The sequence below is a fragment of the Anarhichas minor genome, unplaced genomic scaffold (genome assembly GCF_050575085.1).
Source record: "Anarhichas minor isolate MPS153535 unplaced genomic scaffold, ASM5057508v1 ptg000050l, whole genome shotgun sequence".
NCBI lineage: Eukaryota > Metazoa > Chordata > Actinopteri > Perciformes > Anarhichadidae > Anarhichas > Anarhichas minor.
This window is the reverse complement of record NW_027466496.1, coordinates 825,952-851,904: the sequence shown is the minus strand read 5'-3', so window position 1 is coordinate 851,904 and position 25,953 is coordinate 825,952. Positions and strand designations below refer to the sequence as shown.

Sequence of the window (25,953 nt, the reverse complement as noted above, 5' to 3'; positions counted from 1 at the left end):
GCTCTCATCCTTACCAGCTGTTTTCAGAGAAAGCTCTAAAAATAAAAAAAAACCTGTAGGCTAACTGCTCAGCCCCAAACTTAGACAAATTTAGCTAGTGAACACAGTGAAGCATTTAGCAGCTAAGTAGCTGATGGAGACCAAAACAGAACTAAAAGAAAAGTGAATATCGTAGACATTAAATGCTTATGTTGCTCCGAATCTAGAGGATGTATGGAATCTGAATATTTTTGCTAACACGTTAGCCATTTATAAGGTGATGATATATCAATGTTATGTTTACGGCGGCAACAACAACTGTCTATGCAAAAATAAATAAACTAGCAAAAGCTTGTGAAAATGATAAACAAAATAAACAAACACAAGATGCTTTGCATTTCATTCAGAGGTTTATTCATTCATTATTTGCTTTGACCAAGTAACAACATTTTTTATAAAAGAAATTTTACATGAGAGCAACTCGGACAATACAAGGAGATATGCATTTGGTCATTGGATTGAAAATCCAGTCTCTATTAAAACAAACAAAAAAAGAAAAATTCTCAATTTATATAACTTAACAATAAAAAAACAAACTATGGTCACCACTTTGTTTTTACAAAGTCTGCAATAATAATTTATAGGCTTTAATACATACCGATGCTTTTCCATTTGTCAGCGTGGTTGTGAAAGCGAGGGCTCGAGCTGGAGTAAGGCATGAACAGTACCAAAGTCCTGGCCGTGGAAACCCCCCCTTTTGTTAGAGCTGCTGTCGTTGTTGAGGAGTGAGTGCAGATAGGTAACAACAAAGAATGCTCTGTTGTCTCTGAAGCCTCCTTCCCTCGCTCTCTCTCTTCCCAGCGAGCGGGTATCGTGTGAGGTGTGAGGGTCGCGAGTGGTCCAGAGGTTCAGAGGTGCGATTAGAAACACAAGGAGCGGGCCCGGCACTGCCCCGCAGCTACCCTTCCTGGATCAGGTGTATAAAAAACACATGTGGGAGCCCACAACCCCCACTGCATAAGCAAATAGTGCCTGGGGATTGGCTAGTGCGATTGATTTCATGATACCTCCATAGACACGCTAACAGGAATACTACAGGGTTGTCCTTCATTTCTTTTACTTCTCGTCACCTTTGTGTAAAAACTCTCTCAATGGAGGCTGTGTGTTTTCTGATCGAAAACCAAGAACTGTAAGTGCAGCTTCTTTTTTTTTGTTTTTAAACAGTTTGCACATTCAAGACATTAAAGAAAACGTCAAAAAGTCACTTTGTGCAGCTTCACTCCTTCTCAAAGTCCTTGACCATAAGCGCAGTATTGGTTGTCAAAACTGCACAATTTATAAAAGGAGTGTACATTTTGACACACATAAACAGTACCTTAAAGATATACATACAATTAAAAAGTCAGCATAGAGAGCCAACTTCAGTTTCTCACATAAATCCAACTCAATCCCCCCCCCCCCCCCCCCCCGTTTGTGAACTTGGCCGCAAACGTTTACAACATTTGCGCCGTACATAAGTCCTTTCTAGTGAAGAGATTCTTTCCATTGGATGACACAAAGAAGCTCTTAATGCGGTACGGTTAAGTGAAACCAAGTACGACCTTTTCATCAAAAACAAAACGACCACACATACACAGACTGACAATAACAAATACTTTGAACACTTGCTTGGCCGACAAAAAGATAATACTGAAATGTATTTTTGAAGACAAACAAAAAAAAAGAAAAGCGAGGGGGGAGAAAGTCAAACTTTTAAGTCTGTCCTCTGGCTTCTTGTAAACAGCAATTTGGATGTAATGCTAAACAGCTGAGAGGGCTGAGGATCAAAAGGCTGGGGGGAGCTGGTGGAGGCTTTTTTTTTCTTCCGTTTTCTTCTTTTCATTCACACCGGACTATCTTGTTCTGAGCACAAACATGTGAAAAGGCGGCACTGTCCTCATAAAACACTGATAACGCAAAGCAAAAACATCCCTTTTAGGTCATGGCATTGGTCCGTCAGAACAGATAGTGTAATGAACCTTAAAGCGTGCCCCGTAGGTCTACGTACATCTCTGCCACTGCGTGGGTGGACGTGACTTCATTCGGGCCCAGCTGAGCACTTGGGCACGTTTCAGCAACCCAGATAAGAGCGCAATCCTTCGCTGGGTAATGAAATCCAAGGCCGACACGTGGACAAGGGGGAGCGCGTTGGGTCTGCTTATCGATCTGCTGCTCACGTCAGGGCGATGCATCTACGTATCCGACGGTTATTGTTGGCCCGCCAGCAGCGCGAGGCCAACTGAGACAAAACAGTGTTCGGTACAGTCAAAATGAAGACTCCAGTCAAAATAAGCACAATTCCTTCAGGGATTTACTGCTGGGTATTTTTTTTAGGACAGTTTGTGTGTGTGTGTGTGTGTGTGTGTGTGTGTGTGTGTGTGTGTGTGTGTGTGTGTGTGTGCTATTCGAGTTCAGTACCTCAGATGGTGAGCTCATTCAGTCCTTAAGGCACTAGGCTGCTATGTATGGGGAGTTTCCATTCAGAAAATCCTGAATCACAACTGTGACACTAAACTTGTTAAAATATTCCAAAGAGGCACCTCAGGATCTGTACTTTGCATTGACCACAGTGGGCGAGTTATTTGTCTAAAAAACAAAGGCACTTTTGGCAAAAATACAAATTTTCGTAGCATAAACAAACAGGAGAAATAAAAAGAAATAAATCAGACTCATCAAAAATAAGTTAACATTACAAAAGTGTCTTATTTTAGGAAATACTGCAGAAAAAACTCCTCGATGTTTGTCTGTCAAAGAAAATGATGGTCAAGGCCTCCTTTGCGCTATTTTATACACCAATAACAACCAAAAAGAATGGTTTCTCTTTTTGACCCCCTCCCCTCCCTACACACAGTTCTCTTTTCACTTCTTTGGGAGTTTTTTGTGGACTCCGGCGAGTTTGCTGAAACAGGAATGTTTGCTGGTTTGCATAGAGAGATGGGAGGATGACGTCAGGGCTAATACTTGTGCATCAGTGGCACTTTAACAGTCTTGATCTCTGCTATATGGGAGGACTTCTGGATGATGCAGCTGGTGGTCCCAGAGGCGCCGTCCTTCCCCTGCGCCAAGTTGGTCAAGGCCATGGCGGCGTTGATCTCTCTCCAGTACGTCTCGTCTTTGCCCTTCACTCTCTCCTTTTGCGTAGCTCCGACGCCAACACCGCCACTGATGATCGGAGGAAACACGCAAACGTGCGCAGGAAAGAACAAAACAAGAGAGCGGGGAGTTAGAGGTCAAGTTCAGTTTGTAATGAAGGAAAATAGAGGATTTGATCTGGGCGGCAAGGTAACAGAAAGTCCACTCACTTGTCACATTTACTTGATCCATGGTCTGTGGTTTCTGAAAGTACAAGAAGAAGAAAACAAAGGTTGGTTTTGCAGAGTTCTCTGGGGTCAATGATTTATTGAACTCTAGCTGAACGTACAGGCTCAGGAGGTGTGTGTGTGTGTGTGTGTGTGTGTGTGTGTGTGTGTGTGTGTGTGTGTGTGTGTGTGTGTGTGCATGGTTCTGTGTGAGGTCTGCACTGTAAGTGTACACTCTGTCCAGTGCAAACATGTGTTGCTCTGTTTTCTCTCTTCACTCAGATGCTGGACAAAAAGGACGTTTTGCAAGAAGCCGTCAAGAAACAAGGTGACTAATAGGATCGAGTTGAAAGATGTTTCTTATGACTCATAAACTCCATTCCCTAATATTTTGTCCGAAAACAAATGGGCCCCGGCCAACGTAATTGAGTTGTCTGAGGAAATCAGATTGAAAATGACCGAGCGTAAAAGATTTGAATGGGAATGAAAAGGCAGCAAGTGAGTCAGTGAGAGGAAGATGGATGTCTGCTCTCCTTCTTTTTTTCTTTTTTCTCTCTCTCTCTCTCTCTCTTCAAATGGGAGCAATCTCTATCTCATATGTAAAACATTAGTGGGGAATAGCAGAGTCATTAAACAATGAAACCAAACTTCTCTTCGGGGCAACCGGTGTGTGTACTTCAGCAAGCGGCGGAGAGAAAGACCGTGTGCATGTGTTGGTGTGTGGGTGCGTGGGTTAATTTGTGCATGTGTTTACGCCGAACCTGTCTAGTGTCTCAGGTCTAGTGCGTTTTGCCCGGCAGTGAGTACGATGACAGAGGCTTGGCGTTTCATGAGGCATTTAAAGAGCATCTGGATTCCCTCGCCACGCAGCCTCCAGGTGCTCTCTTTAAGTAAACCAAACAAACAGCTAAGGCCCTGCGAGCTTTTGAGAGGTTCGATCGTGACCAGGTAAAGATGACTGGTCGCCTTAAGATCATTCAAATGAAGGCAAATTGTCTTGGTTTCCACTTAGTCCGAAGGTACCAAAGAGATTGTCTTAACTCGTACCTCCTTCACCCTACCAGACGTCCCAGTGGGTAAAACCAGTCTCTTGAACCCTCCACGCCACATTTCCCAGCGAAGCGACTGTCTAGACCTGAGCTGCCGGTTTAACGAGCCCTTCTTTGCGACACCGTGACCGCAACGCAACAGTCGACGGACGTTTCCGAGCGTTCCCTCCAGCTAATGAAAATCTGCACCCCTTCATTTCCACTGGAATTTCATTCCCTGTGATTGTCAGACTGGAAAAAAAAGGTTGCGCAAGGATACAGTGTTCGGGATTTAGCTTCATCGCAGACCAGTGCCAAAACTCCCCACTTCCTCCGGAGTCGGAGAAAGCACACCCTGAGATTTTACCGCTCTGCTTTGTCACCTCTAACCTCGCCAAAGCCTCTCATGGACTTTCCAAAGACCTGGATCCAGTGCTCGGGTTTTCGTGAGCTGCCATAAGCGCCTAATTACTCCCCCCAATGCCTTGCTCCGTTCCTCCCTTGTTTTCCAGAAATGTTCCCATGTAGCGTGACCCGCACTGACAGTACCGGGTTTGCAATGCCCCGGGCTAATATGGGCCCGATTATGAAATTTCCTGTAGTTTTCCAGTTTGGTCTGTAATAGGTGTATTCCACAGAGAGAGATAGGCTTCACTCTCAGCAATTTTCTTCTGTTGATGATCCTTGGACAGGAGAAGGGAGGAACGTGTGTGTGTGTGTGTGTGCATGTGTGAGAAGGAGATGAGGACATGATAACCCAGAAAGTACAAACGACAAAATGAGATTTTCAGGTTTCAGTTCCAACAAAACCCTCACATTCTCGTCTGGCCACAACTCCCCGCTGACCTATCTCTCCCCCGGTCGCTATCTTGCTTCATCAGCGAGTCCCTCTTCCTTTATTGATATTCCCCGGGTCCCTCGTCCTCTGTCCTCCACTCGTTCACCCCTCGCTGCAGTGATCCGCTGTAATACCTCGTGATCCAGGTACTTGGAGACAGACCATTCTCATGCAGCCCAGCCAAGAGAAATGCAACGTTTCCCCTCCATGTTTTAATAAGGGCCGACTCTGTGCTTTGTCAAGAATAAGCACCTTTTCCATATTTTCAAAGCTCTTTTTCAAAGCCCTTGATGTTATCCATCTCTGCTGTATCTCATGTTTTTATTTTTGTTTTTTTTGTTTGAACCAATTGTGAACATTTGAAGACTGTGAAGGCATCTTCTCTGCGATCTAGTCTCTCGATTGCTGCCAGTGCTCAGAAGCGTATTGGTCCTGAGTAAAAAATATGCACCATTCTCCATAATCACAGCTCTGTAATTACAGGCCAATTGCACTGTTTTCATATGTTGTTTGTCCTCCCCCAAAATAAATTAGCTCGGTGTTTGCTGCTGCGGTGCTCGGTGTATGGATCGGTCGGTGACAGCAGCAACCGGGTCAATGGCAGCAACGTCGAAGACAAACAACATACAGTAGAAAGTGTCTTTTGTGTGTTGTGAAGTCACTGTGGGCTGAGAGGTACAGCGTGCGGGTCTTTCCATCCACAGCTTTTAAGTGTTTTCAGTGTGTGTACGTGTGAGGCATGTACAGATGACAAAACAGTGTTTCTGAGGCCACCCTGACCCCCCCACCCCACTCCCCTTGGACTAGGCCTTGGGAACCCAGGACCCCAGGATCTGTAGATGCACCACTGCATACAAAAACTCTGTTTCCAAAGCTCTGTGCCTAAAACATTTAAAACTCAGATTTTTAAAAACAAGAGCCGTGCCAAAGACTCAATAAATCGGCAGTAAATCACGGAGGACCTTTTATTATTTTATCTTTCTTTTTTCCTTGTATTTATTTATTTATTTTTTGCTTTACTGCTTTGCTACTGAGCACGCGGCCCACTCCTGCTGTTGTCTTTGGGCTCCATTGACAGTGGGGTTTCACGGACCGCCAAAGGGGAAAGCTAAGAAGTTTGATGGTTTCTGGCGCCTCGCTGGAAGTCCAAAAATACGAGCTCACTTAACATCACCGCGGGGTAATGGAGGGAGAGCATTACCCCGCGAAAAAAGAAAAGAAAATTGAAAAAAGCCAGACTAGTTTTAACAAATCTTGGGTGAAAATGAGAGAAAACGAGCAGGGACTGACAAATTAGACAGGGAATGAGGTTACACCTGTTCTGCGGACAGCAGAGTGAGGAGAGTGGTTGACTATCATTATTACCATCTGGTGCTGTTGTTAGCAACATACAACAATAAACAAGGCAGGCCCTGTTGCACAAATCAAGGGCTGGGCTGAATTAGGCAGACAAATAAACACACACACACACACATTTTATATGACATTTACGTCTTAGGCTTTTAGTTGGTGGTCTAATCCAGAGTGACTTAGAATAAGCGCCAGGTCACCAAAAATCACATGTTGCCAAAAATAGGTCTTCAGTGGCTTTACAATGTTCCCATGACCATAGAACAACAGAATAACATGTTTAAAAATAGAGCAGGTAAGAGGAAGGACGGGATTTTAAAGGAATGGTTTGGGAAATGTGTTTATTTGCTTTCTTTCTGAGGGCTAAATGAGAAGATGGACACCGTTGTAATCTGAGACTGGCATTTATCTACTCATCTTTCTGTCGGTGAGAAAGCAAATATTAAAATATATACTATATAATAGCTTCCTTGTTGTGAGTTTCTTTGGATAAATAAATTCAATGTAGTTTGATAAGATTATCTGAACTCAAGGTCCACTTACAAGCAATTTTTTCTGGAGCTCTCTGCAACCTTATGAGCTACTTCCACCTATCACAAAACCAAACATCCACACTTAGATCAAGAGAAGACGACTGAGCCGACTCCATCTGCTGAGGAAGGCTGTGGCATTTGGTTGAAAGCTAAAGAAGAAAATAATAAGTGTCTCGAGGTAAGAAGAAAGAAAAACGTAAAAAGTAAAGAAAAGTTGGAACCCTTTTCTCATAAAGTACCCTTTGTAAAAGGTTTGTAACTTTAGTAACGGTTTACAACTCTTTTGTGCCTTAAAGATCAGTTATAATCCATTTATAATATAACATGTTAATCTTGTCATTCAAGAAGCATAATGAGTTCTACACTAAGTCATCAACAAATACTGCAATGTCATTGATAAAATGCACCAAGGCTGCAGTTTGTAACTAAACAACTTCATAAATGAAGAGCAGCTCAAATGACGAAGCAAAAGTCCTGCTGGAGGAGAGAGTCACTTTCACCGCCTGGCAAAGTAGTTCTCAAAAGAATCTTAAATAACTGATCTATAAAGTAACAGTAAATTATGTAATAGCAATTACTGCAGCAATTAGATTTAAGGTATAAACCCTCTATAAAAGAAGACTGATTAGAAAGTGGAATAAAATGTAGTAAGTTGCTGGGCAGGAGGTGACTCTGACCACAATGAGGAAAAGATTCCACCGCTGGAGAAACAGAGGAGTTGGACACACACACACACACACACACACACACACACAAATCCAAACTCAATTGTTGAAGTACGGAAATGAGCTAAGCCCTTTTCCTCTGAAGCACCTGATGAGAACCAGAGTGGCGTTGCAGACTCGACAATTTGCTCGCCGCTGACCTGCACAATCACAGAACAGGTCGTAACGCGGCTCCTTTGAGTTCTCACGGCGGCCGATCGAGGTCTGAGGATGAGTCAGGACTTTTCTTTACTGTCAGCACAGGCGCCTGTTCCATCCTGCAGCAAACACTTCACCTCCAGCAAGGCCTGTGCCACGAGGCTCACCGGATGGAAAAGTCACATTCAAATTACAGAATTACCGACATGTGACTGAGTGGCTTTAAGCCGAGCGTTTTTGGTTACCGCCAAAAAGGAAATGACGAGCGCTTCAGGTGACTCATGGCGACGTTCATTATCGATGGTATCTTTGATTTGACACCGACCCAAGCCACAGAGTCTTGAGCGTGACCCGGACAGATCGCTTACTGCTTTTGGGCTCTTTCTTTTTTTTTATAGATTTCTTTAATGATCTGTGCTTCTCGTAATGTCAAGGAGTCTGTAAATGAAGTTAAGAGATGCCTTGGCACTCCACCGCCTCGTGCTCTGCCAACCCAGACTTTTATATCACCCCTCCTGGCCATTTCTCTCCCCCCTCTCTCTCTCTCTGTCTCTCTCTGTCTCTCTCCCCTCTCTCTGTCTCTCTCTCTCTCTGTCTGTACGGGTGGCGAAGAAGTCTGAGTCTGAGGCTCCAAAGAACCAAACTGTCAATTCCACTCCGTGCGCCAAAGACATCATACGCGACGTGGATTTAATGCCTTCTCCTTTAGCCCTGACAACACTTGCATCACTTAAAAAATATTGAATAATTAGCTCTTACACTATTAAACAGAACATACACACGGGGACAGAGCCAGATAGATACTGAGCCGCTGCCCAAAAAAGGACTCTCCCATCCGCTGCTTTTCTTTTTCCTGTGTTGCTTCTTTTTTTTTCCACGTCTGCCCGGCAGATGACACACGTGTGTGTGTGAGTGTGTGTGTGCGTGTGTGTGTGTGTGTGTGTGTGTGTGTGTGTGCCTGCGGTCGGGGGCAGATAACCAAGATCCAGCAATAAGGATTACACTTTGTGTCTTCTTGCTAGATGGAGAAATAATAACAGTGTTTCAGATGTTTAAGCGCTGCCAGGATGTCATTGTGTTTACGAGTGCCAGTAAACAGAGTGTAATCAGGGCCCCCGTTAAATCAGCCAAAATGAGAAGAGCGTCTCGACGAAGAAGTAAATACGTTGTCATGGCGAGTGTGTGTGTTTGTCTTCTCCTATGTGTGTGTGTGTGTGTGTGTGTGTTCGCAGACTGCCAGGGTGTTCGTGGACATAAAAAATGGAAGAAACCGGCTCATCGTGAGGAATCAGGATTCGGCGCGACAACAGATGCTCGCATGAAAGCGATCATCACAAAAGATTGAGAGGGAGGCAGTGATAGCATCGGAGGATCAGAGGGACTCATACTTCAAAAATTGACTGAATGAGAACGGGGACACGCTGATGACGAACAGATGAGCTGCTTTTGCCACCGCAGGTACAAAAGAGACAAAACGTGGGCTGGCTCTTCCCCTTGTCCAAGCCGCTCCATCACGGGTTTCCCAGTAACATCCTCTGGGAAGGACGTTTGTTGTTTGCGGTGAACAAAACACACACATTAGGGGGGGAGGAAAAAAAAAGAAGCAGAACCCACGAGTAAACATTATTCAGATTTTTAAGTGTTTTCATGTGCCCAAAAATATCCTCTCTTTTTTTCCCGGGAGCTGGAGGCCAAATGATATGTTTGCTCTGCACTCACTGCATCATTATGTTGCAATTCTTCACAGTGGTGGGGTTGAATTGCCCTCTCACACTCATGGGGGATTTCTGTGTGTGTGTGTGTGTGTCCCGTGTCCTCACTATGTCACACCTCTGCTCTCTCATTAAACCTCTCTCTGCTCTCTGTCCCGTGGGAACACAATGGCAGCCTATTGTTCTAGACACGGCTGGGCTTTTAAAGTGGAAACAATTTGTGTTTTATACAGAGCGGGGCAGTGCGGCTCGGTTTTCCCTGACTGGGCAGGCAGCTGTGTTTTCTGAATCTGATGACCCGATTGTGTGGTGGGTGTGTGTGTGTGTGTGTGTGTGTGTGTGTGTGTGTGTGTGTGTGTGTGTGTGTGTGTGTGTCCCTGAAAGCCTTGGCGTGCTGATGATTTAAAAAACGATCAGGTCGAGAGGGCTCATTATTCCGCGCTCTTCCAGTTCTATGTTGGGGAGTTGCGTATAAACAGCGTCTGATCTGATGTTTGTCTGCTAACACTTCTCCGCAGGGATGTCGGCCAGAATGAACACTGTCTCAGTCTGGTGCTGTCCTCGCACCCAGCCTCTGTTTAGTGGTCGGAGGTCAATATCCCATCTTCACCATTTCACCCCTCTCTCTCTCTCTCTCTCTCTCTCTCTCTCTCTCTCTCTCTCTCTCTCTCTCTCTCTCTCTCTCTCTCTCTCTCTCTCTCTCTCTCTCTCTCTCTCTCTCTCTCTCTGTTTTTATCCACCTTTCCATTCGCATGAAGCTGCACCACAGTTTAATGCCAGGATTATACCTCACCTCTGCCAACTCTCAGTCGTTCCCACCGTCGGAGCGGCCCCACCCTGCATGACACTTCACAGCCTCTCATGCACATCAGTGAGGACTCCTCCGCATTGTCGAGACAGAGCGCAAGAATGACTTAAGAGTATGTTATGTGATGAGGCTCTGATTTGGACACATAAGCATGCGTTAACCAGCGTCTGTATGCTGGCAAATTAGGTTTAAAAGTCCTGTTAGCACTCAGCCTCAAGGGAGCGGAGCCTACAGTACACACACACACACCAATGCACACACATGCATACTTTACACTGCACACAACGCTACACTTGTTAAGACGGTTTAACTTTTTGTACACCTAATCTTTACCCTCTGCATAACCCAAGCTTATCTGCAATATGCGGTCCTCATTCTTTAAAGGGTCAGTTCACCCAAACAACACGTTTTTCAAAATACTGCTGAGCAATTTAAAGCCAATCATATAGTTTAAATACCTGCTTTTGACATTTCCTCCCCCCCCAACAAATACAATTGAGGTGAATGGAATTGTATCTGGGGTGCTGACAGCATTGAAATATTAAAATGGAAGATTGTAAAACAGTGTGTCCCTGTTACTCTGGGTAATCTACAGACCTCACTGTCTGCAGCAGCAGTTCCCAAAGTAAGTGGTGCAGACAGTACGAGTTTGTCACAAGATGAGTTAATTTCCATTATTTTAACAGTACATGTTAAATAGCGTTGCACTGCATAAAAAAAAAAAAAGGTAACATTTACATGTGCTTAAAACGTGTCAGAGGAAATAAGCAGCTTGTCTGCAAGGAAAAGTTATCTGATGCAATACTTGAAGCAACAGAGAGCTAAATAAAACACAGCATGACGTCATGTGTGTTTTTGTTCGTGAAAGCCAATTTACTTTGAACAATCAACGGAGGATATACATGTAACCATTTGCCGTTCATATTTTTCATTCATGGTTTATTTCAAGTTCAACATTTATCTGCAAATCTGCAACATAGTATCTGCAACTGCTGCCTTTATTATTATTATTATGTATTAATAAGCTATTAGAATTTAGATTTTATGAAGTTGGCAGTGAGGATAATGCAGCTTAACAGGATCCCTGTTTCTGGAATGATACCTCGCTGTGAACATTAGAAATGCTCTAAAGGAGCACAGTATAATTCTTATCATCTCCGTTGCACTGACAGAAGTTTCCGACGTGGATAGAAAAAAGAAAAACAATTTATACAGCCAGACACCTCTGTGGGTAAGTGCAAAAATATGAACAAAATATGAAAAATATGCACAAGAACTTTATCCTCGCCACAGTTAACTGTTATTAGGACCCAACACACAAATCCAAATCCAAGTCCTATTCCTTAACAAAGTCAGGCCTGGTCGTCATGGCAGATTTCCCTCCTCTCCCTATCTTTGTGAGAAGAAGTACAACAACACACACGTGCGCACACACACACGCACACACACACACACACGCGCTCACTCTCACTTCTTCCAACCACAGTCTCCGTGTCTCTTAGTCACTGCCACCACGCTGTCTTTCTTCTCCCAACAGGCCACTGCTGGAGAAACTCAACCCTAGATCTGGATGGAACAAGTGCCTCCCTCTCCCTCCTCTCATCCCTTCCACACTGATTCCTCAAGCCCAACCTGAACCCAGAGAGTCTTGGCAAAAGCTGCAGTCTTGGAACAACACCCCCCCCCCCCCCCCCCCCCCTCCTCTCTCTGTCTTCCCTTTCTCCTTTCCTATGAGAACTGTGGAAAGAGCAAATTGTAGCCAGTCTATCCACATCTCTGGATTCCTAAAACGAGGAGTCCTCATCCATCAATGGGGAGTGGCTCATTGTCACCGAGCGGCGAGCATTGTCTTTGCCGTTGCTCTGTGGCTTACAGTAAATCACACCGCCGTTCCTCAGTCAGCGAACGTCTTAAATCAGACAAAACCATCCCTCAACGAACGCTGCTGTATGAATCATCCCAGTTGGGTTCCTCTGGAGAGGAAACAAGAGAGACATTAATGGCAAAGGAAATCCAGTTAAGTAGATCTTGTTAGTCAAAAATATGAAAACGGTCATGATAGAAATCTTTTATCTTGAACAACCATCACATCATTCTGCCTTTCTACCTCGAGACAAGAAACCCAAACATTCTTCTTCTCTCTTTTTTTCCCACATTAAGATTAAGATTTTCTTCCATTCACCTGGTCGCCTCCAGGGCTCCTCAAGTGCCACTGAACTCTCAAGGTTTCAATAACTGTCTGGCACTCACTGTGACCTAATACTGAAAAGGACCTCAGGATCTCAGCCATCAAAACACTGCTGTTTTCATCGAACATATTATGAAGAAAACTATGTGTTGAAGTGAGTGATTTATAAATATGTTCGAAAAAGGTGACTTTAATGCGCTGTATGACCAAGAATCTCTGACTCGCATGTTGGTTGATGCAGAATTAAATAAGCAGTAGCAACAGACAAAAATAAATAGTTAGGTCATTTTGGCTGCCTGAACAAATTCCATCACCGCCTCCTTAACTTTGGTGACGCAGTTTTCAGCTAATGCCACCATGAGGTTGATATTGGTGGTTTTGAGTGAAATGTCTCGACAACTACTGGGTTGCCATGAAATGGGTTGCACAACTTCATGTTTGTCTTTTCATGTAGCGCCATCAAGGGTTTTCAGAATGTGTCCAAATATATGACCAAATACCTGCAAAACCCCAAACTAAGGAGGTAAACACTACTTGCTAAACATCAGCATGTTAGCATTTTCATTCTGAGCATTTTAGCTTGTCGACAATAGCATTTAGCTCACGGAGACACTAGCATGGCTGCAGACTCAGTAAAATGTCGATCATCTTAGTTTAATAGATGTATGTTCGAAAGAGAGAAATCTAAATGTTGGAAACTCGCTGGTGACCCCTGACTTGCTTTGAACTATCGAAACCTTTCCACATCAGCAGAAGAATTGGCAAGCATTCTACACTCCCCATCAGGCTATCGTACCCAGCTGTAACCAGAGTCCATAAAGGAGAGAACCTGAGAAAACGTACCAGTGTCGACCTCGTGCAAAATGTCGGGCCGAGATCCCCCAGTCTCTGTCCGCAGACACGTTGGGAGTTATTTGCCGCATAATGATCTACATGATATCGGACAGGGCGAAATCTGGTACGGAGTGGGAAGGGAAAACATTGAGCCAGATTCCTGCCATTTAATATCCCATTAAAGGGTAATTTGGCATGAAACCCCTGGCATGTGTGATGGAATTCTACTGCTCCTTGTGTTCAATGAAATTCCCCACAGGCTTTGGACTGTAGGCGTGTGTGTGCATGTGTGGTGTTTGTACTGGATGTGTGTGCGTGTGTGTGTGTGTGTGTGTGTGTGTGTGTGTGAGTGAGAGAGAGAGAGTCCTTTCAAGCCAGCAGAAGTGTAGTTTTCCACTGGGGTAAATCGACACTCTCCATCTCCTGCCACGTCTGACTGCCCTCTGTAGTCACAGATAACACTGTGGGCTCAGGCTGTGGGCCACAACAGCCAACTGGCCCATTAATGAACTTTTAGCCAATGAGACGTTGGTTGCCAGGCACGCCACTTTTGCTTTGGCCAATCCCAACCGTTTTTCGCAGGCCGGGATTCGTCAAAAGAATGTGCCAAGAGACACCGAATGTGCTCTTTCGGACTTCTTTTCCTCCCTACTGACTAACTTTCTCAGTTCCACAGTACAGATTTATGTAAAATTTGCTACTCAGATCAGCGTTGTTCTCTTGTTTTTATAAACACATTCAAACTATTTGTAAAAGAGGAATGCGTTCACTACAAAAATATCTGGAATGTGCAGCCACAGGAGAAAGAACAAAAAAAACGACAGAGGAAATGATGCAAACCCGAGCTTAAAATGAGTCCTCTCTGCCTCCCTCTTTCATTTGCTCCGTCTGCGTCGGTGAGATCAGATGTGGAATTAAAATTTCATTTTCTCGACTTTTCTTTGTTTCGTTTGTTCAACCGGGCGATCGGATCGGTGGGCCCCAGCAGGTGTTTCGATCCCATGAGTCAACACCGCCTCGGAGAACTTTCCATGTGTGGATTCAAAGGCCTCCCTCGCATGTAACAGAGTAACACTACTGTAAAAGTGCCAGAGCCCGAGAAGCCAAGAGGGAGACGTCAGCGCCAAGAAATGATATTAACCATAGAGATAAAATAGTTACTCTCTATTAAAAACAGCAGGCCAGCCAGGTGAATTAATCCCTTTTTGGAGATTTCTCTTATTAAAATCTGGTAGAGAGGGAGTTACAAGTCTCACTTGGTCTATCCATCTCTTTGTTCCTTTTCTCCATCTGTGAGTCCCAGCAGGTGCTTCGATGTAAAAAAGCCTGATGTTGGTTTAGGTCAGAGGGTTTCAAGTTCTCCGATCAGGAGGATTGTAACCGTCGCAGCCGTTGCCGATGCATTTTTGATCCAAATACACACACACACACACACGCACACACACACACACACACACACACACACACACACACACACACACACACACACACACACACACACACACACACACACACACACACACACACACACACACACACACACACACACCTTCCTGCTCAGATAATATAAAACACATTTGTCCATAAGAGGAGCTACGAATGGAACACAATAAAATCTGCTCTTCCCCGCACAAAAGCCCAGTCCTCCGTCACATCACCTACAACTTCAAAACCAGCACTCCCCCCCCCCCCACCCCCCCTCCCTGTGCTGCCCACACTCATCAGAAAGGGAAAACATCACTATTGGTTGTGAAGTGCGCCTGAACAAAGACCCAGTGTTCTCAGCTGAAGAGGAACTTGGACAGATCTGACCTTGATTGTTCGCAGCTTACTTAGACGAGTTGCGAGCCGAGGCGTTGTGAAAGTCTTCATAACGAGCCGAGTTCTGTGATTCACGAGGTACATTCACAGTTAGATCAGCGTACGTTTCCCTGCTGCCTAAGGCAGAGTAATCACGTCTTGTTTTTCATCTCTTGAGGGTTTTAACCCTTGAAAAATGCATGCTGGGAAGTCCACCAATATAGTAATGATGCTTCTTTTGAGTGAACACTCTGCAGTAATTGTACTCATCATTACAAGTCACAAGACTTTAACTCATTAGATCTGAAATTGTCTGACAATTTAAGATAAATTGCTGTAGAATATTTACAATAAATGAATGATAAACTATTAGTTGGTTCTATACAGAATTCAACATCCGCTCTACATGTCCTGTACGTCTTTTCAAGTTGTGCCATTGTTTTTCATTGTCATTGATTTTTGAAAGGTTCACAAGGTTGAGTTCAGCGCGAAATTAACCGCAGTACAACAAAGATACCCGAAATAAAAACAGGCGCTAGTAATAAAGTCCGTAAGGCGACATTTTTTAAATGGAATACTTCAAACCCAGCAACAGAAACGGCAACAAGGGACAACAAAGCTGTTTAGCCGAAAGCAAAGAAACACTCTATCTCTTTATCTCACTCTGGAATGTGTTTTCCATTCTGCAGAAATGACAGAAAACAACTTTTTCTGATGAGAGCAAGATTGAGATTCCACTTTGTTTTGCACGGCCTAGTTTTTTTTTTTGTTTTTTTGTTAGTACTTTCTTTTAAAGGTCACTTCTGTTACGGATCACACACGCGCAGCCCGCCGATACACAAACACACCGCTCGCTTGCCTTGCCCCCATGCTCTCTCCACGGGACCTCATTGCAGGATCAAAGGCATGCCAAACAGTAGTCTGAAAGTGAGCGTGTTCCACATGGCCTTGTTGTGTCTGGCCTACTTAAAGCCTGGTCAGAGGAGCCGTCTGGGGGGAATTCCTTCTCAGCTCGGCTGGAGTGGGTGAGAGACAGCCAGGGTTCTTGAGTGAGAGTGTTGAAGTGGTGGTGCATGAGCTGCTCTGCTGTAGGTATGTGAATGTGTGTTAGTGCTTTAAATCTAATGGAACAGTTTTTTTTCTTTACTGCATCTCCATTTCAGGAGTCATAAGAATCACATTTGGCAACACCATATCAAATGTAGGGAGCTGGAAGACAACAGTGTAATATAGAGAGAGGCAGACAGTTGGAAATAATGGACCAGCTGCAAGAATTAAAACAAAATGTGCAGATGGTAGGGGGACAGAAAAAGAACAAAAGTGAAGGATGTCGTGTGTGTGTGTGTGTGTGTGTGTGTGTGTGTGTGTGTGTGTGTGTGTATGAGGGAGACTCTTGAAGGGAAAGAATGTCAGAAATGTGGCTCCTTACCAGCCCGATAAACAAAGTTCGCCTCAGCCTCGGAGGAGGACGGCGAGAGCAGCTCGTCGTCGTACTCGTTGGAGCTGAAGGAGCCGGAGTGGTTCCTCTTGCGGGCGTCCATGACGGCGTTGGCCACCATGACGTGGCGCAGCGAGTCGTTCAGGTAGCGGTGCAGCAGGCTGCTCTTGTACTTGGGCGGAGACACGTAGTCCTCGGCCAGCGAGGCAGCCGAGCGCAGCCCCGGTCCCATGCCTATGCCCATGCCCATTCCCATGCCCATGCTCATGCCCATGCCCATGCTCATGCCCATACCCATGGCCATGCCCATGCCCATGCCCATGCCCATGCCCACCATGGAGGAGCCCTCCTTCTTGATCACGCTCTGGTACATGGGCTTGTTGAGCTCCTCGGGGCCGCTCTGTGTTCTCTGAGGGTTGTCCCCGTCTACGCCATCAAGGGGGAGAAATTAGAAGAAAAAACAACATTTAGATGCAATGTAATGTAATTTTCCAAAGCATATTACATCTTCCTTGGTATTTGTCTTGCATGTTTCTGTTTCTGTTTTCTCAACTGGAAAATGCTCATATACCTACCTACAAGATATATATTGTTATATCAATATGTACATAACTGTATCTAGTTTCCTAAAAATAAAATGTGCACACATTTGCATATTTAACGAGCTATTCCTGGAATACAGGATCTTTAAAACACATTTGATTTGTAACTTATTGTAAATGCACGTAGAATTCTTTGCAGATGAACATCCAATGTATTTAATGTACATCTCAGCACCTGTATGCAGTACAAACTCCATTCCAGTTTTAAAGTGTTCATTATTGCACAAGGATTAACTGTACATAAGCTCATTATGATAGCACGTTCAGTTTGTTAGTTATGTAATGCATTCAAGCCAATGGAGGCCCATTGAGCCCTGTTGTATTTATAACCAGCACATATATATATATATATATACTCTCTATATATATATTTTAAAATGCTTTTGATTACACACAGCCAATACAGGTTAATCAGTTTTCAAAAGACTATAGCATCATCCAAAAAAATCCTACCAATCATCATCATGTGCAGAAAGCAATCACACGCATATTCTTCAGCAAATGCTTCTCCAGTTTAAATCCAACTACCTTCTGCATGTTCCTCTCCACTGACTCACAGTCTGGTTATTTTTGAGCTAATCTTGAATCTAAAGACCAGGGCAGGGAGATTTCAACCTGGCGCTCCTGCCCTCCTGCTGGCATCGCCTCAAGAGCAGAAAGCCCAGCCGAGACTTAGGACGCATTACCAAACCATAACGGATGGTAGCCTATTTCCTCTCCATCAAGACCACATTGCCCCTCTATTCCCCTGCAGAAATAAATAATTTCCAGGGCGCTCGGCAGCCGGAGAGATTGAATTAAAGCAAAGGTCCCTACCTGATGAAAGAAAACGGGGGGGTGGGGATAAAACACCGTATTGAAAAACCAGATATCCTCTGGCGGGGGGGGGGGGGGAGTTCACTCGAGATACTGTCCCTGCCAAGACTGTGATTTTGTAATTTGGGCAGGTTGGACCGTTGATTCAGTCTGGGCCAAATTAAAATTAGAGCCCCCACATATCAGAAACACATGGAGGCTGCGAAACTCGCTCTCCTTCCCCAGCGCAGTCTGAGGTAGAATTCAGCGATTTCTTCAGCATCTCCTGCGAAACCACACGAGCGATAATAAACCCAATCATTATAATCCCATAACAGTGTCCTTTTACCTCTAGGTCTGCCACCTTTTTATATATAATAAATATATATAAAAAGGTAATAAACTTCCCTGTCAACACCTACATGACGGCGTGTCCGCTCCAGATCACATGCAGAAAACAGCATTTTCTCACTTGGGCTCGCTACTGTAACTCCAAAACAAGCTGCACCATTTCAGGACAGGAAGAGGAATGCATGCCGAGTCAGTGGGGTCAGGTCTGGGCCCCATAAATAGCCTTCTGGAACAAAAGCATAGGCTTAAATACATAATGGAGGGCTTTTTAGCGCTTGGGTCAGAAGTGGGAACAGCTTCATGACCATAATGTGAAAGGGAGAAGAGTCAGGGAGATATACAGAGCCTCCGGTGGTACAGTGGCCTGTGGCGGACACAATGCAAACACCATGCACACATTCCTCTTTCAGCCGCACGCTCAGCCAAAAAATGTAATTAGAGATCGCTGACACCACAGCGCTCTTCCTTTCTGTTCATTCTCTCACTGCGTGAGTATGTATGTTTTATTTCTTCTTCTTTTTTTTTGTTCCCTGACCATGTTTGCAGTGCTGTCAGCGAGTAGAAAAAGCCAGTTGCTGTAAATACACGGCTGACAGAGAGCTACTCATTTTCAATTGTAGGCTGGGAGACAGAGGTTGGCTCAGCGGGGTGTCCTAATGACAGCGTGTCGCGGCCCGCCGGCCTCGGCGTCTCCCGGCGTCCCCCGGCTGGATCACACACTCGCCATTTTCATACACACCCAGAACATGGCCCCGCGTGGCATCAGCCCGCTTTAGGACGCGCACAGAGGGAGAGGGCCCGGCCTTTGGCTGCATTTCACATCATAATGCTAGACGTGAGTTCCGGGGGCACAGGGAGTATGACGTAAGGAGATTAACCCGGTCACTCATACAAAGAGCATCAGGTTCACGCCAGACCGACTTATAACCGAAGTCTGACGTGAACACCAATCAGACTGAGTGATGGAGCAGTTACGTACAGAATATGAAATTGTTTTCCAACATGCTCATAAAACGTGCACATACGTTAAATCCTTCCAATCAAACAAATGAAATGGTTCAGATTGAGATGTAGAATGAGGGATATTAATGTAGCTTTTGCTTTCATCTGGAGCAATAGAAGGAAACCGAAGAATTACCCCAGAGTCTGCATTACAGGCAACCATAACTAAAGAGGTCAAAGGCCAACACTAACTAACTAACTGCTTTTGTTCTAAATAAATAAGGAAATTGATGATGTTTTTAGGATTATATGCATTGTTGGATTATCCGACTATCAGGCAAAACAACTTCTTAGAGAGAATGAAACACATTTGAGGGGAGAGAGAGGCAGCTTGCATGTGTTGCCTCTGCTGTAACAATTTTAAGGGCTACTGCAGCAATTAAGCTCAGTCTAAGCTGGCCTCATTTTTAGTATAAACACTGGATCAAGAGCATGTTTAATTCATCACCCTCCTTGACTCCTATATCTCCAAAACAAGTGCTTTTAGTCAGATGACCACCAGCCCCCTGTTACACGGTGAACCACTTTAGCAGTCAAGCCGTAATATGGGCGGTTTGTAAATTCTCCCCTTTTAACTTGGAATGGAACTTGGAAGTGCAGTCGAGCCGTACCGTCTGAGCAGCTGTCCTCGCTGCTGACGCTCAGCCTCTCTGCGTTGCCCTGGACATACTTGTTGTAGAGCTTGATCCTGAGCGCCCAGCTCAGGTCCGGCTGCCTCACCGTGTTCTTCAGTCGCCTCCTGGCATTGGCAAACCAGTTGGATACCTGAGAGAAAGAGGAAAAAAGAAGCAAATAGAAACATGTGTTATTGTTTGGACTCCACACACCTCCACGTCCAAAGAAAACGTCTGCTCTCTGCCTGCCATCAGCCTCTCTCAGGCCGAGGCGAAAGACAGAAGCAGAGTCGGGTTGCAGAGCGGCTCTCTGGAGCAGCTTTAAGAAACATCCCAGACGCTCCGGAGAGACAACCCAGCATGCATCTTCTCTGTATCAACGTGATGTAGAAACATTTAACACCCCGCGAGCGCCAAGCGGCCAGCGAACGCAACGTTTCATGAACTAATGTTCCGACCGACATGGACGTCTCCCCCCCGTGCTTATTCTGGACTCGCACAGCCTCCCTCCATTAATCGGGGTTTTTTTCCAACACTGTCTTCAAGATGCAATAAAAGAGACACTCGAGCCGGCGCTCCTCCTTTCACTGGGAAGGGAGACTATTAGATGTTATACTAGAATAACTTTTCATGCTCAATAGACTTCAAGCAGCTTATGCAGGGGCTGAGACATGGGCCTTATGCTAGAGTACTTATTTTTCTGACCCTCTTCCAGTATCGTGTTTCTCGTTAACTAAGACCATCCCACATCCCTTTTGTCTCGAGCCCAGTGCCGTGGCACTCCAGGGGGAAGGCGGCATCTAGTACATGTGGCTCGGCCGGAGGGGGAGGGCGAGGTGAGACGAGGCGAGGCAGGGGGAGACGGCCTCGCTAATGAGGAACTTGAGGAAGGATGGCTTTCAACGGGGTGAGAGGAGAAGAGAAAGGATGGCACGCCTGCTCAGATGACACCCAGAGAGATTTAAAAAAAAAAAAAAGGGGGGGAGGACGTGGCAGCCAAACCAGCTCTTTCACCCGTGTCCGCATCTGTACTGTGTGTACCGTAGAGGGAGACGGCCTGCCGCCACGCCGAGGGATTTCGACGGTGATGGAGAGATGGCACCGGTGCATTAGCACAAGAGACAATTTACGACGTTAAGATGGGGAAAAAAATGGGCTGTTTTGCTCAAACCTGACAGATTTAGTCGCTTCGAACACCTGGTGCCAGGTGGGTGTTTCCAGGGAAAAATGCGTTTCTACATTACTGGCGGCGGTGGTTTGTTTGGACAAACCAGTGGAACAACTGGGTAGTTCTTAGGCTCCGCAGGCAAAGAAAAGAACGCCACATTTGGGCTGCAACTAGCAATTATTTTGGAAAAATCCATTAAGAGACTATAAAATGTCAGAAAATAGTGGAAAAACACCCAGCACATGTTTGCAGAAGTCAAGGTGATGTCTTTAAATTGCTTGTTTTGTCCGAAACCAAAAGATATTCCATAATTTATGAAATTTACGTTTGCATATTAGCATATTTGAGAAACAGAATGTTAAAACATATTCCTGGATAAATAACTTAGATATCAATCGATTGACTCAACTTTTGGCAGTCAATTATCTGTCGAGCAACTTTGCAATAAGTCGACAAATGTCGCAGCAAAACAAAGTGAATCGACAGAAAATCAAAGGAAGAATAAATATAACGTAAAAAGCAAAAGAAACTTCCAAATGTTCCAAACAGAAGAAGAACAACCTCCCTCATGCTGGAAAATGTGGTGAGAATTATTTACCTGTCTGTCATCACCCTCATCCACTGACCTTTGACACTGCTGCTGGTATTTGGGTGTCAGCTTAAACGTATGCGTGTGTGTGTGTGTGTGTGTGTGCGTGCGTTCGCAGCACAGCATCCCGGTGTTCAATACAAAGCATTCCTCTGCACTCTGCTCGCCCTCACCAAAACAAACAGCTCCATCAGGCTCCCAAAATGAGAACCAGATTAAGCATCGTGGCCGGCGGCCTGAAAACGCCGCCGCAGAGTTTCTGAGGGCCGTATCAGTGACCTTGTCAGCCAGATGATACTGTACATACACAGCTGGGAGCGCCAGACACAAAACACATTCATATCCACCGCTGGGTTCTCCTCTCAGTGGTCAGTTTTGTTAGTCGCTGAAGTCACGTTGCCCACTGTACTCTTGCATTATCAGTAGAGGGTGCAATAGCATATAAATAACCTGTATTTATATCTACACCTACACTAGTGTTTCCTAACCTGCGGATCGGAGGCCAACAGGAGGCCTGAGGATAAATATGAGGATTTAGAGACAAACTAAAGGATTAAAAAGAAAAATACATCTCCGCTACACAAATTAAGTTTATTTTTCTAGATTTTCTTATGAAATTCTGAATAGCTTTACCTGTTTCTGCCTCTAAAATGTACATAAGAAAATAAAATCACTTTTTGCGAGCAGCGAGAGGGCTCATAAGCCAAAGAGGTGGAGAACCGCTGACTTACTGTATGAAACGGCAAATTTGATTTACAGTCATTTTGTCACATTTGAGTGAAACAAAAAAAGGACGAACGGAATTGCCAATTTGAAAGTGAGTAGAAATAACATTGACCGCCACTGCTCGAGAGCTGAAACATAAACAGCTCAAGATGTAAAAACACTTTCTACTCACAGCCTCCTAATTGCGAATGTAAGTCAAAATCCACTTTTTTACACAGAAACTCAACCACAGAAATCAAATTTCACTTTTCCCCTCACTGATCATACTCATGCCTGCGTGAACACTGAGAGACACCTCACTTTTTCTCTTTCCTCGTCACCTGAAGTGATAAAGACCAGAAAGCAGACTGACCTGGACCAGGGTCATTTGCGAGCCGAGGGCCAGCAGGATTTTCTCGGTCTTGGTGGGGTACGGGTTGTCTCTGTGCTTGTAGAGCCACTGCTTGAGCGGCCGCGCCATGTCCTGCAGGGCCTGACGCTTGTGTCGCACTTTACCACCGCTGGGACGACCCCTGTGGAGGAACGGGTAGAATAATGTCAGCCAGGTTCCACAGTGAAGTAAAGCTGTTATATAAATGTATACATTAAACCTATAGTCCATGTGGATATGAATTATGGGACACATTCTCGGGGTATTTTTTTCATCTAAACCTGGACTGTTTGTTCTTTTCCGTCCAGCACATTTATTCTTTTTTACAAATTACAAATAAAAATGTATAATCTACCTATAAATGCAGGATTTAGTCTTTCTTTTCAGTTGTTTGAAATGTACCCATCCTGCATTCATCAGTAACATCATGCTATTCATTATATCAGGATAAAATGTTGGTAAACTGTCTCAATTTCAATTTCTCATCTTCACAAATTAAAATAAGATCTGGTTTTAAAGCCATGGAAGAGAAACAGGATTATGTTGTTTATTATAGTGAACCAGACTATGTTGTGCAGCTGCAAGTGGAGCCCTGAGTGGACCGGCATGTTGTCTGAATGGTTAGTCATGACACATAAAGTGAACACTCAATAGAGCTTGCAATTTTCTCACCCATAACACTGCAATTAAGCTAAGAGACGTTGGAATAAAAGAGAGAGAGAGAGAGAGAGAGAGAGAGAGAGAGAGAGAGAGAGAGAGAGAGAGAGAGACATAGCGGAAGAGAAACACGGCAACTTGCTGTTTAATTTTCATTGCGTGTCCCACAAACCACCGGCGCGTTGCAATGGAACAAACAAAAAACACTTTGCTCAGGCGCACATTTTTGCCAGATTAACATTTCACACCCGGGAGAAGCGGATCAAGAACAATGTAGCCGGGTCACAGTCAGAGCAAAGCCATCACACAAGGGACTGATAAAAAAAACGATATACTTCTGGTTTTCCTTTACAGAAAAGTGCTATGACACATGTCCAGGGGATGCAATTAAAAAAAACATTACAGCAGGAAAAGGGGAGATTAAAAATATATAAATTCCAAAATCCCAAATGAGAAACTCAGTGCCACTCACAGCTATTGTAGAAGTAGGCTACTGCAGATATATTATACAAGATAAAAACAACACAAAATATCATGAACTCACTATAAATGTCTTATTGAGGAACACAAGACACGCTGTGAGTTCCTCAAGGAATATTAACATTAATCATTCAAGTACGTCTGCACCAGGCTGATGTTTTTTCCCCGATTCTGGGAAGGATTGGGTCTCACCTTAGCTCCAGGTTTTATGAACCTGTAGATGTCAGTATGGTGCCGCGCACCGCTTCTCCCTTTATCTCACCAAAAAGCTCCACTGACTGCAGATGTAACATATTTCAGTCTAACCTCAAGTCTGCCTGAGGTTCATGTTCTACAAATATTTTGCTTGTAATCTAGATCGGTATGAACATCCGAAAGGACATTTTACATCGTGTCTTGAACTTTGGTTTAAACACACGCACACACCTCGCTTTAATCGTTTAATGTTCTTCATTAGCGCTGATGCTTCCCTTGAGGCGACAACTAAGTCCACCGACTCATAATATTCTTTGTTGTTGAATGTCACTCCTTTAGGAGGCCTCTGGAGGTCACAGCTATCTCTCTCCCTGGTATCCAATAAACATGCAAACAATACATAACAAATAATAGAATGACTGTGTTTTCTTACAACTGCTCTCAGCCACATAAAGAGGAAACAAAAGTAAAATATATATATTTAAAAAACACACTCGGCCCTTGTGTGATTGACTAGGCCACACAGAGAGCGAATTTATTCATTGGAAACAGATGGAGACTTCTATAAGATACGCTACCGAACACGGCTGACCTACTTATTCATTTTAAGATTAGTTGTGAACATCAACACCTAAATGAGGACCAGATTTAGAAACGGTGAATATTAATTCCATAGATCCATCAGATCCTGTTGCGTTAAAGCCACGTGCAAAAACAGTCAGACTGGAAAACTAAATTTGCGTTTCAGCGTTGAGATGTGAAGCATAAGTAGTCCAAGTTTAGACCGATAAAAGACCTTCCTTGTGGGTATTTTATCCGTGCGTAAATCTCAGATTTGCGCGCGTAAATGCGCAATTCACGCACATCTGCAGAAACTATTTTATCAATACAAAATATAACTAATAATTATGTATTATAACTTAAAGAGGCTCATGCACATCTCCAATGTAATTCTACAGTAAATTCACCCTACAAGTCTGATCTTGACATTTCTTATCCTGTTTTCATTTTGCGCACACGGTGGAGAGATAACGAGCTCTGATAACAAAACCTCTCATTGTCATGCACTCTCTCGGTGTGCTAACTCGTGCTGAGTGACGAAACCGTGAAACAGAGGTATTCCTCATCGGTAAACCCGGGACTCCAGTTAATCCACGTGTTAATAAAAGCCGCACATGCGTTAAACGCAACAGAACGCTCCACATACCCGCTCCGCCTGTGTCTGATGGCCTGGTTGTCTCTGATAGTCTGGTTGCTGGAGAGGAGGTCTGGATGTTGCCCGTCGATGACTTCTAGATAATTTCTGCTGCTCATCTCCACCTCTTTCGCCTTCTCCTCAAACAGGACCTGGCTGCTCAGTTTGTTAAACACGATGGTGTTCATCTTTGGCCGGATATTCCTCCCGATTAGAAAATGTTGAAAAAAGGTTAAAAAAAAAAAAAAAGTTTCTCCTCTGATTTGTCACGGCGTCCCAGTGTCTCTCCTGTGGAACAAGTGTGGAGATTTTACAAAAGCAGTCTTAAAATAAATAAATCATACATATAAAACATAATTTGACACCTTCACTCTGGTATGTGTGATTCTGTTTCCCTTCACTGCGTGCCGCTTGCAAATGCACTGAATGAACCAGCCTGCAGACTGTCTTGAGCTGAGGTGGACCGTGCGTAACTGCTGCTGTTGTGATGCGTCATTATA

At 44.4% G+C, this 25,953-nt stretch overlaps 1 protein-coding gene across 1 annotated transcript; it reads right to left on the bottom strand.

The window, feature by feature from the left end:
• Nucleotides 1-2,972: 2,972 nt before the first annotated feature.
• On the bottom strand, nucleotides 2,973-25,953 carry mkxa (mohawk homeobox a). The gene is made up of 7 exons (XM_076112609.1): nucleotides 25,466-25,953; nucleotides 22,909-23,068; nucleotides 20,071-20,224; nucleotides 17,040-17,135; nucleotides 16,701-16,943; nucleotides 3,328-3,354; nucleotides 2,973-3,160 (listed from the first exon to the last, which is right to left on the bottom strand). The coding sequence occupies exons 1-7, from the start codon at nucleotides 25,639-25,641 to the stop codon at nucleotides 2,973-2,975; spliced, it is 1,044 nt and encodes a 347-aa protein (XP_075968724.1). The 5' UTR covers nucleotides 25,642-25,953.